The sequence below is a fragment of the Vanacampus margaritifer genome, chromosome 10, assembly GCF_051991255.1.
Source record: "Vanacampus margaritifer isolate UIUO_Vmar chromosome 10, RoL_Vmar_1.0, whole genome shotgun sequence".
Taxonomy (NCBI): Eukaryota; Metazoa; Chordata; class Actinopteri; order Syngnathiformes; family Syngnathidae; genus Vanacampus; species Vanacampus margaritifer.
The window spans coordinates 2,716,604-2,730,413 of NC_135441.1; the positions used below are offsets into that span (position 1 = coordinate 2,716,604).

Below are 13,810 nucleotides of genomic sequence, written 5' to 3' on the forward strand. Positions count from 1 at the left end.
AAGCGGTCACAGCAGAAACTAGAAATCAAGACTGTATGGCTGAGGCATACCTTAAAAGTATGGTCAACAGTCCAAAAAAGATTTAAAGGAACTACTGCTCTTTCACGGGCGATACAGATTGCGGGTAATCCGGATTTTGCTCCCTCAATGACGTATGTAACATTTGCGAGATGGGGGAACAACAACCTCAAAGTTTTTGACCAGTTATTTTGTGACAATGTTTTACAATCTCATATCTCCAAGACAAATTTTCTCTGCATCAAAATGACATGTTCAGGTATTTTCAGATTAGACATTATGTCAAAATCCATGGGGACTGGAATATTATTAAAAACTCTACGTCAAACCTGGAAAATTATTTTATCAAGGTAATTAAATTACAACTGCCTAACAAAAAGCATGTTACCCATATCTATAGGGCCCTGCTACTGGACACAGTAGACAATACTCTCTGTATTAAAAATAAATGGGAACTTGAACAGAACATTGTTATTGAGGATGGAGAATGGGGGAAAAAAATGTGCTTGGGGTCACATAAGGGCATTAATAGTAAGTCGTGGAAGGAGTTTGACTGGAAGATGAAGACAAGTTCTTTAGGACCTCCTTAGTGGTCTCCAAATTTGTAGATGGCCTAAATATAATATACTGTTGGAGAGAGTGTGAAATGGTTGGTGATCATTCACACATATTCTGGGACTGCCAAAAATTACTCTCTTATTGAAAAGGGGTTAAGAGCGAGATAGATAGTGCTTTGGGATTAGATTTGTTATTATATACACATCCTCTTAATGAATGCTAGAAAAATGGTGACAATTAAATGGAGGACACCACAATGACCTACAGGGGCCCAGTGGAAGCAGAAACTTAAAGCTGCAATAGAACTTAATATGAAATCAATATGGAAGAAGTACTGTACATCATTCTGTACTCTGCAGGCAGCTCTTTCCAGTTCACAACACCTGTTATTTGTTATTGAATATCTTTGTAGATCGGTGTCATTAACAGGCACAGCACCTTTCCATTTTAAATCCCACTCTTGGAAATCCAAGCATTTTAAAAAATGAATTAAAATAAATTGAAAATTTAGGAATTTAGGAATAACTCACAATTAAGTACTCATAACTTTTAATTTAGGTGTAAACAAATGAATAATGCATCACATGCAATCGAAAACAAGTGGTGATATAGTGTAATAATACACAAATAATTTGACATTTTTAGAGAAAATGAACCTGTGGTTTCGTATGAGGAAATCTGGAGTAGCAGAGAAGTATGTTCAAGTGGTGAGGACTGTAAGACAGTGGTGAGGTGTGACGGAGGAGTTCAAAGTGGAGGTGGGACTACATCAGGGATCAGCTCTGAGCCCCTTCTTGTTCACTATGGTAATAGACAAGATGATAGACGAGGTTAGACAGGAATCTCCATAGACTATGATGTTTGCAGATAACATTGTGATCTGTAGTGAGAGCAGTGAACAGGTGGAGAAGCTAGAACCGTGAAGGTTTGCCCTGGAAAGGAGGGGAATGAAGGTTAGCCGTAGCAAGATGAGGTATCTGTGTGTGAATGGGAGGGACCCAAGTGGAAGAGTGAGGTTACAGGGAGAAGAGACCAGGAAGGTGGAGTTTAAGTATTTAGGGTGAACAGTCCCGAGCAATGGAGGGTGTGGAGAAGCGTGTGCATGTAGGCTGGAACGGGTGGAGAAAAGTGTCAGGTGTGATGTGATAGAAAAGTTTCTGCTAAAATGAAAGGAAAGATTTATAAAACTGTGGTGAGACCAGCAATGTAGTTTGGTCTGGAGACTTTGCCACTGAAGAAAAGACAGGAGGCAGAGCTTGAGGTGGCAGAGATGAAGATGCTGAGGTTCTTCTTGGGAGTGACCAGGATGGATAGAGTCAGGAATGAGTACATCAGAGGGACAGCACATGTTAGAGGCTTTAAAGATAAAGTCATAGAGGCCAGACTGAGATGGTTTGGACATGTCCAGAGGAGAGATAATAAGTAAATTGGCAGAAGGATGCTGAGTTTCCAAATGCCAGGCAGGAGGTTAGAAGAAGACCAAAGAGGAGGTTTATAGTAGAGGACATGAAGGTAGGTGGTGTGAGAGCAGAGAATACAGAGGACAGGGTTAGATAGAGGCAACTAATTTTCTGTGGCGACCCCTGAAGGGAAAAGCAGTGGAGCTCCACTCACCCAGCGTCTGCAGCTTGACCCTTATGACCACTGATCTGAATTCAGATCAGTGCTTATGACCTTCAGCACATTCATGAGGAATAATTCCCCTCCACACCATTGGCGACGGTAGTCATTATTCATAAAAGCAACCAGAAACCTCTTTACGGGGGCGGGATATAAAAACGTAAACAACGCATACCGGTTACTTTTACTAATTACAAACAATTGCTATACTTCTCAAGTATAAAAGTAAATCCTACCTGCTATATCCAGTCGCGTCCTCATGTCATGCCATAGTTTGGCATTCATACCTTTGTCTTCATACCCTTTAACGGTAATATTGTAATGTCTTGCAAGCCACCGGCAAACGTTGGTTGGAATGTCACCCTTTTATTTATCTTAACAAACGCTACTGTTGGCCATAGCCGACGCTGAAAAATAAAATACAACTCACGAGGGGCTAGCAGAAAAGCCAAGAACACACACAACCAGCCTGCAAGTAACGTTTAAGGCTTTCTTTGAATTGTTTCCCCGTGTGAGGAGCACGGTGGTGGTCGATTAGAAGAACCATGAGGATGGGAATAGCCAACATGAAGTGAAGTCAATTCAGAACATACTTGTTGATACAAATGAGTCATCGCTTGCTGTACGCACCTGTAATTATACTTGCAATAAAGGGCTTTGAAAGACTTAAAAAAACAAAAAAATAAACTGTTAATTTTAGGTTATGCCTCCCAATGTCTTTTTTGTTTGTCTCGCAGCGGTCGCTGCTCGAACCCTAATAATAATTTCTACAAATACAACAGGAACCACATTGCGTATCTGGCACATGACATAGACACATTACACTAAAAACGAATTATCAGTTTTGTAAGTTGCAATACACTGATTTTGTTAAAAACTTATAACGGGTGTTGTGTCCATACTATTGTATGCTTGCAGCCTCCACCCGCTAGGGGTGGTAGAGTGGAATGAAGGAGGAAAGTGTGAGAGTCTGGTTTGGGGGAGCGAGATAATTGTCGGTGTCCTTGTGTTTCATTGCTCACTGACAACAACGGGCAGTGGTGGGCAGTCTGTCAGTAGCGACGGAAAGTCCATTAGTCCGCCACTGACGGACCCCCCTTTTGTTGGCGAACTGATGACTTATGAAAACATTGAAACACTGACAGACTAAGCACCAACAAAAGTAATTTTTGGGGCGTCACCCAAACCATCACTAACCCCAGTGGTGGGCAGTCTGTCAATACCAACGTAGAGTCTGTCAGTCTGCCACTGATGGATACCCGCTTTTCTGGCAGATGGCTTAGCGATGACGAAAGCGTTGTTAAAATAATGATCACGGACTGACGACTGATGGACTGGGCCTACCTGAAATAATGACAGACTGGCGAATGACATATAATGGACCGGTGACATTTATTGACACGCCCACCACTATTTTGACAGAAAAACAGTTATGTGCCAGTGTAATTCACAGTGTGTCCTTTTTTTTTTACAGCATTCCTATTCGACAGGAGAAGTCGATGTTCCCGGCGTGTGGTTCTGAAAGAGGACTGCAGCTCTCTACCAGCCATAAGCATAGATGCATACACAAACATCAACCTCTATGCTGTGAGTTACACCTCACGTGTCATTGCTTTAGTTGTGCGGTGGTCAGTTACTGTACTATTGCATTGTGTAACATTGGTCTCATATAAAAGTGAGTTACTTGATATGTTGAACCATGTTCCCACTATCCTGTTCATCATACAGTACCGTGAAAAAAGTATTTGCCGTTTTCTCATTTCCATTTTTTTTTGCTAGTTTACCCACTTTAATGTTTAAGATAACCAGACAAATGTAAATATTAGACAAAGATAGGGGTGAAACGAGTCCTTGTGTAATTTGAGTACCTTGGTTAAAAATAAATGTAGGAATGTTTTTTCGTAGGAATGTTTTTTCTGTCTCGGCTACCCGTTTATGTGGTGTGGTCCGTCAAGTCAGCCTCAGCAACAATGGTTCATGTTACGCATGACTGTCTAAACCGCCAACATAATAAGAAGGTCAACTTCAAAACAAATATTTCTTTACCCAATACTTAGACTTCAATGGCTTGTTGCGCGTTTATTTTGAAGTTGTTCCCGGCAGTGTGTGCTGGTATGGTGGCTGGCTTGACGCATCTTCCCAACAGTAGTGAGGACAGTTTATATTGCTGTCACAAGCTCTAGCCAACAACATCAACACATTAGCCTGAAATCATGTTCAGTTGCTAATTAAGGACGCTAATTAATTACCCTGAACTTCTATAATACGACACCTGTTGCCAGAGTTAGCGGCTAGTGGCTACCTGCCTAACTGCTAGGAGAGTGTCTGATATTTGGCTGAAAAGGATTACTTTTAAAAATCAGTCTAATGAAAATGACTGCACATTATGATGCTGACACCATGACACATTATGATACTGACAGCATGACACAGTTGCAGTTCCTACTAACAAACCAGGCTTACTCAAATATGTTTTAGCCGGCAAAATTGCTACTGTGGTTCTGGCGTCATTTTGTCTCATAGCACAAAATCTCACTGTTTCTAGAAAAAAAAAATACAGTTTCTGCTTTGCAAAGTTTCAATTTAAGTAAAAATTGTCTAAATATGAAAAACAGTTGATTGGTCATTAAGTGAAATCTGTTACATTTTCTTCTGCATTCATACACTCTAAAAATGGATAAGTTATAAAAAAAAATACCAATCTAGTAGGTTAAGCTCATATTGGCTTGATTAACCAATAGATTGGTCAGACATTGACCATTCCGGGTGGTTACAGGCATACCATTTTTTTGGTTAGCGAAACAACAAATGAAAGAAGAGAGAAAGTAAATTTTGATAGAGCACTTGGAAATATCACCAATATAAATTGGTTGAAAACACCTACCATTCTAGAGTGGTTGTTTTAACCAAAGGATCTGTCGGACACACATCAAATGTAACCTTTTTCTTTGTCAAATTGACCAATCTGTTTTTAGGGTGTAATTGTTTTTTTACCAAGCAATTTTTTATTATTATTTTTTTTGAGTACGCCAGGGGGCATAAGCCAGTGTCTTCTTGTGCCGGTCCCAAGCCCGGATAAATACAGAGGGTTTTGTCAGGAAGGGCATCCGACGTAAAAACTTTGGCCAAATCAAACATGCGAATCAAATATATGACTACCATACCGGATCGGTCGAGGCCCGGGTTAACAACGACCGCCATCGGTGTTATTGACCTACAGGGTGCTGGTGAAAACTGGACTACTGTTGGTCAAAGAAGGAGAGGAGGAAGGTGTGTTTGTAGGAGGAAAGAGAAGAGGAACACCAAGAGTCTAGGACTGAGAGTAGGGACTTTGAATGTTGGAACTATGACAGGAAAAGGTAGAGAGCTGGTTGAAATGATACAGAGGAGGAAGGTGGACATATTGTGTGTTCAGGAGACCAGGTGGAAAGGGAGTAAAGCTAGAAGTTTAGGAGCAGGGTTCAAGTTATTCTATCATGGTGTTGATAGGAAGAGAAATAGAGTAGGAGTTATCATGAAGGAGGAGTTTGTTAGGAATGTCCTGGAGGTAAAAAAAAAAAGCGTCAGATGGAGCAATGAGCCTGAAGCTAGGAATCGAAGGTGTAATGATCAATGTTCTTAGTGGGTATGCGCCACAAGTAGGATGTGAACTGAAGGAGAAGGAAAACTTTTGGTTGGACCTTAACGAAATGATGCAGACCATCCCAAGAAGGGAGTTGTCATTGTTGCAGACTTCAATGGACATGTTGGTGAAGGAAACAGAGGTGATGAGGAGGTGATGGGCAAGTTTGGTATCTAGGAGAGGAACGCAGAAGGACAGATGGTGGTTGACTTTGCAAAAAGAATGTAAATGGCTGTCGTAAATATTTTCTTCCAGAAGAGGCAGGAACATAGGGTGACCTACAAGAGTGGAGGTAGGAGTACACAGGTAGACCACATCTTGTGTAGACTGTGTAATCTGAAAGAGAGCATAGGATTGTACTGTGTAGGATGACTCTGGTGGTGAGGAAGACAAAGATGGCAAAGGCAGAGCAGAGGATGAAACGGTGGAAGCTGAAAAAGGAAGAATGTTGTATGAGTGGGGACAGGCTTTGGATGGTTGGGAGGTGCTTCCAGATGACTGGACAACTACAGCAAATGTGATCAGGGAGACAGGTAGGACAGTCCTTGGTATGTCATCTGGAAGGAAAGGAGATAAGGAGACTTGGTGGTGGGAAAGAGGAGGTGCAAAAGTAGATCCAGAAAAAGAGGTTAGCTAAGAAGACGTGGGACACTGAGAGGAATGAAAAAGTAGACAGGAGTCCATGGAGAGTGGAAGTAGGAGTACGTAGGTAGACCACATATTGTGTAGATGGTGTAATCTGAAGGAGATCAGCGACTGCAAATAGTGGTAGGTGAGTGTAGCCAGACAGCATAGGATGGTATGTAGGATGACTGGTGGTGAGAACCCCTAACCCCAAAGACGGAAAAGGCAGAGCAGAGGACGAAATGGTGGGAGCTGAAAAATGAAGAGTGTTGTATTGACTTTCAGGAAGGAGTTGAGACAGGCTCTGGATGGGCAGGAGGTGCTTCCAAATGACTGGACAACTACAGCAAATGTGATCAGGGTGGTGTGACATCTGGAAGGAAAGGAGATAAGGAGACTTGGTGGTGGAATGAGGAGGTTCAGAAGTGGATCCAGAGAAAGAGGTTAGCTAAGAAGAAGTGGGACACTGAGAGGACTGAAGAAAGTAGACAGGAGTACAGGGAAATGCAGCGTAGGGTGAAAGTAGAAGTGGCAAAGGCCAAACAAGGGGCTCACGTTGACCTGTACACTAGGTTGGATAGTAAGGAGGGAGAGACTGATCTATACAGGTTGGCAACAGGTTAGGGTAATAAAGGATAGGGATGGAAGTGTGTTTACAGATGCCAGTAGTGTGATGGGAAGATGGAAAGAGTACTTTGAAGAGTTAATGAATGAGGAAAATGAGAGAGAACAAAGACTAGAAGAAGTGATTGTTGTGGACCAGGAAGTAGAAAAGATTAGTAAGCATGAAGAGGAGGTAGTGTGGAAAGGCACTTGGTCCTGATGATATATCTGTGGAGGTATGGAAGTGTCTAGGAGAGGTAGCAGGAGAATTTCTGACTGGGTTGTTCAACAGGATCTTAGATAGTGAGAAGATCCCTGAGGAACAAAGGAGAAGTGTGCTGGTGCCCATTTTTAAGAACAAGGTAGACGTGCAGCGACTACAGAGGAATAAAGCTAATGAGCCACACAATGGAGCTATGGGAAAGAGTAGTTGAAGCTAGACTGAGGGCAGAGGTGAACATTTGTGAACCGCAGTATGGTTTCATGCTAAAAAAAAAAAAAAAGAGTACCACAGATGCAGTATTTGCTTTGAGGATGTTGATAGAGAAGTACAGAGAAGGTCACAAGGAGCTGCCTGTATGACTTTATCTTTAAAGCCTCTAACATGTGCTGTCCCTCTGATGTACTCATTCCTGGTTCTATCTATCCTAGTCATTCCCAAAAAGAACCTCAGCATCTTAATCTCTGCCACCTCCAGCTCGGCCTTCTGTCTTTTCCTCAGTGGCACGGTCTCCAGACCAAACAACCTGGCTGGTCTCACCACAGTCTTATAAACCTTTCCTTTCATTTTAGCTGAAACTTTTCTATCACATCACACCTGACACTTTTCTCCACCCGTTCCAGCCTGCCTACACACGCTTCTCCACTTCTTTTCCACACTCTCCATTGCTCTGGACTTTTTACCCTAAATACTTAAACTCCTCACCTTCTTGGTCTGTTCTCCGTGTAACCTCACTCTTTCACTTGGGTCCCTCCCATTCACACACAGATACTCCGTCTTGCTACGGCTAACCTTCATTCCCCTCCTTTCCAGGGCAAACCTCCATGCCTCTAGCTTCTCCTCCACCTGTTCCCTGCTCTCACTACAGATCACAATGTCATCAGCAAACATCATAGTCCATGAAGATACCTGTCTAACCTTGTCTGTCATCCTGTCCATTACCATAGCGAACAAGAAGGGGATCAGAGCTGATCCCTGATGTAGTCCCACTTCCACTAAATAGGTGATTTTATTTTTTATGTAGTGGTCCCTCGCTACTTCGCGGTTCACTTATTGCGGACTCACTCTATCGCGGATTTTTATCCCCCCATTTTCAATAGTGAATACCCCATAAAATTATTTATTTATGCAGCTATTTTTGTCCTTTTTGTAATATTTGAGTAAATATAAACTGCCCTTTCTTTCATTTAACACAATCTATTACACTTTTAATTAGGGATGCTCCGATTGGTAGGCACAGATCATGATCGACCGATATTCATGAAAAAGTATGTGATCGGAATATTTGGTCAAAGTCTTTCATTCCCAATCAAAAATCCATTCATCCGCAGGTCATGCTTTGCAGCCTGCCTGGCCTGAGAGACCAGACTAAGGGCAATTGCGGGAAGTTGAACTCTTCTTCCGCCACCCCTCGCTTCACAGAGCGGGCTGCCCGCAGCCCCGTACGCGCGCGGCAACACAGAGAAAAATTAATGCTTAAGTGATTGGAAGATTCCATTCAAATGTTAATGGTAAATTAGCATAAATTTTGGGAGTGATATAAATAATGGCGTGTAAATAACTAATAATTACACACAAACACAGTGCAAACACATATACACAGGTAAGATAACACTACTCACAGGCACAATTTTTTTCTCGATTTGTGAAGAACGAGTTATATTAATACAGCTCAAATGCACCATTCATCTGTCTCAGTGACTACGTTTATGTCATGCAGGCACCCTTTAAAATGGAATATTGGCAATATTTGGGTTTTGTAAGGCCATTTAAACACGTGCAATAACCCCAATAAGCTCTTATAAGACCCCTGGGTACCCTTTTCATAACCTTATACTTGTTCATATAAACGCATTAGGAGTACGGTGCATTGTTTTTCGCTGTGCGCATGCTCTTTATTCTGTTCTTCGTCTTCTTTTCTTCTTCTTCGCTTATTTGAATTCGCAAGGAATCTTACGATACGATACGATATACTTTTATTTTCCCCGTGGGGAACTTTTTCCTGAACTCCATCCAGCTGCAGCTTACAGTAAAGAGAAAACAACAGAATAGAAAGAGATAAAATTAAAATTAAATAAGAAGTGCAGCAATATGTAGAAGACTTCCCAGAAGTCTTCACAGAAGTATACATGTGTAGAGAAGTACATACATGAGGACTGCACACACCCATATACACACACACACTCCTATATATATATATATATATATATATATATATATATATATATATATATATATACACACATGAGTATGTACAGCACGGCTGCATATATTCCACACTCACAACATTGCACCATATATCTTATTGTACTGAGTTAATGTCGGTTGTTAAGCAGTTTGATGGATGTCGGCAGTAATGAGTTCTTGTAGCGGTTCAGCCTGGTTCTGGGGGCCCTGAATCTCCTGCCGGAAGGCAGTAGCTGGAACTCATGATGTAGAATGTGAGTCGGGTCAGTAACAATTTTCTGTGCCAGTCCGGTGACGGACCGCTCATAAAGACTTCGAGATTTACTCTTTATTACAACATCGATTAAGCGTCATAATTGTTTTAAAAACCCAATGATTTCCGCCACCGTGACTGCCTGGTGGAAGGCACTAGAATTGACAAAAGCCCAAGTGGAGCCCTGTGGACTTTCTTCCCTATGGCATAACCCCGACTTTCAACTTAACAACCAACCGTTTCATTTGGCTGTGTGGGAGCAGAAAGGAATTACACATCTCCACCATCTCTTCTCAGATAATATGTTTATATCATATACATCCTTGCTCCAAAAATACAATATAAAAAACGGAAATTTTTTACATTATCTACAAGTTAAAAATATGATAAAGAAAAAAATTCCAACACTTCGGGGTACGCTCCAACCGCCTGTTTTAGCTAAAGATATTAACAAGCTTTCTCCGACAACAACAAAAAAACTTTCAAAAATATATAAGTTACTTTCATATACTGATAAAATGTCTTTACCAATCTCGAAATGGGAGACAGACTTGTCTATAGCACCGGAACCTGACTTTTGGATTCAAGTTTGTGAAAACGCATTTAAAATGACAAAACACACAAATTTACAACTTATCCAATATAAAATTATTCACAGAACATACATTACTCAATATATGATGAAGAAAATGGGACTCTCAGACTCCGACATTTGTCTCCAATGCTTACAAAACACTACAGACACTTATGTTCATGCTTTATGGTTATGTACTCCGGTTATGTATTTCTGGACTAAAGTCTTAGAAAAACTTTCCGCTATTTTGGACTGTAGGATACCTTTATCTCCAAACTTGTGTTTGCTAGGTGACCTAACAACAACTGACTTACCACATAAACAATTTCAATCTACACTTGTAGCCCTTACTATCGCTAAAAAAACAATTCTTGTTAACTGGAAAAATAAAGAAACTCTGAATATCGACCAATGGTCTAACCTCCTCATAAATCACATTTTAATGGAAAAAATATCTGCCTCAAATAAAAACCAAATATCAAAATTTATAGAAACATGGTCTACGTATATAGAATTTTTTAACCTAATTCCGGTTACTTAATTCTGTCTGTTAGCGAGAGCCACTACATCGTGATAACTTACATTGATGTTTCTGCATCTGGCAATTTATTATTATATTATATTATTAGTATGGGATTTTTTTTTTAATGGGCTTTAGGTGAACTGATGAATACACACACGCTCGCACGCACGCACGCACACACACACACACGCACATACACATACTCACCCACATACAAAAAAAAGGGTATATATATATATATGTGTGTGTATATGTGTATATATATATGTATATGTATTTAAAAAAAAAAACATTTATTAATTATTTTTAATTGATTTGTTGGATTTTAAAAAAAAAAAAAAAAAAAAAAAAAAGGAGAGCAATGATGATGTCAAATCGAATGAACAATACTGAGCTCTCCCGAAAAAAAAAAGGACCGCTCATAAAGCATCTGTAGGGAAGGATGATTCCTGACCCCCATGATCTTCATGGCAGTCCGCACTAGACCGGCAATCTGTGACCTTAACTGCACAGTCAGGTTGCCGTACCAGGCCGCTATGCCGTATCTGATGATACTTTCCAATGCAGCCCGGTAGAACAACAGCATGATCCTCTGCTCCACTCCATAGACCCTAAGTCTGCGTAGGAAATAGAGACGCTGTTGGAGTTTGGAGCAGAGACTTCCAACATGTACCCTCCAGCTGAGTGTGTTGTCAATGTGGACCCCCAGATACCTGTATGAATCCACCTGGCTGATGTGATTGCTTTTAATGACAACTGGCCTGTGGTCACCAACAGTTTTTGGATCAAATATCACCTCCTCTGTCTTCCCCACATTGAGCACAAGATGATTCTGGTCACACCACTGGACAAATTTCTCTATTTCTGAGAAATAGTCCAGTGGGCTACCGCCGGCCTGAAGCAAGCTGACGATAGCTGTGTCATCAGAGAACTTAATGATGAAGTTCTCTGGGTGTGATGTCACACAATCATTTGTGTACAACGTGAAGAGGACCGGGGAGCTGACGCAGCCCTGTGGGGCGCCTGTGCTTAGCAAATGCTTATCTTGGTCTATAAAGTACCGACTTTTATGCGCAGCTCCGTCCCTATTCGCGAAAGGAGCCTCGCTTGAATACTATGATTTCTCAGCGGCATTTACACGTTATTTTGTGTCTCTACGGCAAAAACACCACTGTTTGTGCCTATATACACATATATACAAGTATATAACTCCATGCTTCTGGTGTGTAGCCCACCGGAAATACTCAAGCCGGTGTAAACAAACTTGACGCTTGCAGCAAAGAACCACACTTCTGGAGTGAGGAGGAAACTGACTACGTTATTTAGCGTGGTGAGTGACATAAATATAATGTATTTTATTGAACTAGAACGTTAAAAGCGGAAATGACGTTATTTCACATTTAAAATATTTATTGTCATTGTCACAAAGGAACAACAAAACTTCGTTTGGAGCATGCATACAGCAGAGTTGGTAACGTGCAAAATCCCATAAAATGTATGTAATTCGTTGTCCGCACATCACGGTCCGAACGTGTAAATTGTACAATTAGTTATCACATGAATAAGCACTTTACTTTATTTGCTGCAATGAAGAATTGCTTATGCTTGCAATGAAGAATGCTTGCTTCCACAAATAGAGTCAGATTAGGACAGCCTATTTAAGATGACTCATGCAATGAAGAATTGCTTCTGCTTGCAATAAAGAATGCTTTGCTCTGCTCCTACATAGCATATTAAGGTAGTCGTATCTAACAGCTGATTAACAGGAGATGACTCATGATGACTACAAGAAGAACATCCAACCCAGCGGAATAAATTGAGCCAGTCCGCTAAAGTGCCTGTTGTCTGTTAAGAAATTATTGCAAACTTGACCACCTATGTACTCAGCACTTACATGCACACACACATAGACAAACAAATACACTGTGTCCCAACTATGCTGTTCCCCTCACCTCCCTGTAGAGTTGGAACACCCATGTAACCAAGGACCGCCCTAAAGAAATGAAAAGAGAGGGCTCGGCAGAGTGTGCTTCAGAGCAGAGTAGGAGGTTGTAACTGATGCACACCCTCTGCCTGTTCTCCTCGCTAGCTTGTGAAAATGTACAAGGTGTCTTCTCTCCTTCTTTGTGTTGTGTTTTTTTTAATGAATGTCAGTTTATTGAACCTGACAGAACGGGATATTCCAATTGAGCACAAATGACCATGTAATCGAGAGTAACTTGGTCTGCCACACATGCAAACGTGTTACCTCGATTTTTTCACAAACCAGAATTCTGACCTTAACCCGGATATTGACTGCATGTAAACATAGTCAGTGTAAGTGTGTACTCCACTGTGAATCAAACCGAATCGTTCCACTTTAAAATCTAACTGTCCTTGAATCATATCACACCCAGTGTATCAAGTATCGAATCGTCTTATATTGGAGAGATGTTCACCCACAGAAACTATGAGAAAAAAAATTTGAATTTGAGAAGAGGGCAAATAAATTTTCAAGCCATTGTTGCTGCAATCTATCATTCTAATTTTGGTGTGTGAATACTTGTGATGGACCGATATGGATTTTTCAATCTCAATACTGATACCAATTATTAGTAGTCAAGGACACTGATAACCGATATTTCAAGCCGATATTCATTTGCAGTAAAAAAGAGAAAATATTAGTGTCTCCCCAAAAAATTCTTTAAATTTTAACATTGAAAGAATTAACAGCTTTGTTTAAAAATTATTTAAAAAATTGCAGGGATCTTTCATCAGCATGTGTTAAGCTAAATTCAAAACTAAGCAAGTAAATTGTTCCCTTAAGTTTTCTACTGTAAATTAAGTTCTCAAAAATGTCATCATAATTTCTTTTCTTTTTTTTTGAGTTCCCAGTGTAGCATAATTTTTATGAAGTGGAAATTTAAATAAATCCATAAATTTAAGTTCCTTGTATCTCACTCAGCGACAAATGCATCTGAATGTAGCTAATTTGGGGTTTCAGTCAGGGTTCGTAAAAGGTTTCAAAA

General features: G+C 40.6%; 1 protein-coding gene across 6 annotated transcripts in view; it reads left to right on the forward strand.

The window, feature by feature from the left end:
* The window catches only part of LOC144059033 (tectonic-1-like), a 52,231-nt gene that overhangs the window by 25,323 nt on the left and 13,098 nt on the right, over positions 1-13,810 (forward strand). For all 6 annotated transcript variants that reach the window (XM_077577832.1, XM_077577830.1, XM_077577826.1 and 3 more), the window contains one exon: positions 3,671-3,783. In XM_077577832.1, the coding sequence (XP_077433958.1) occupies positions 3,671-3,783 (113 nt within the window). The remainder of the gene's footprint in view (positions 1-3,670; positions 3,784-13,810) is intronic.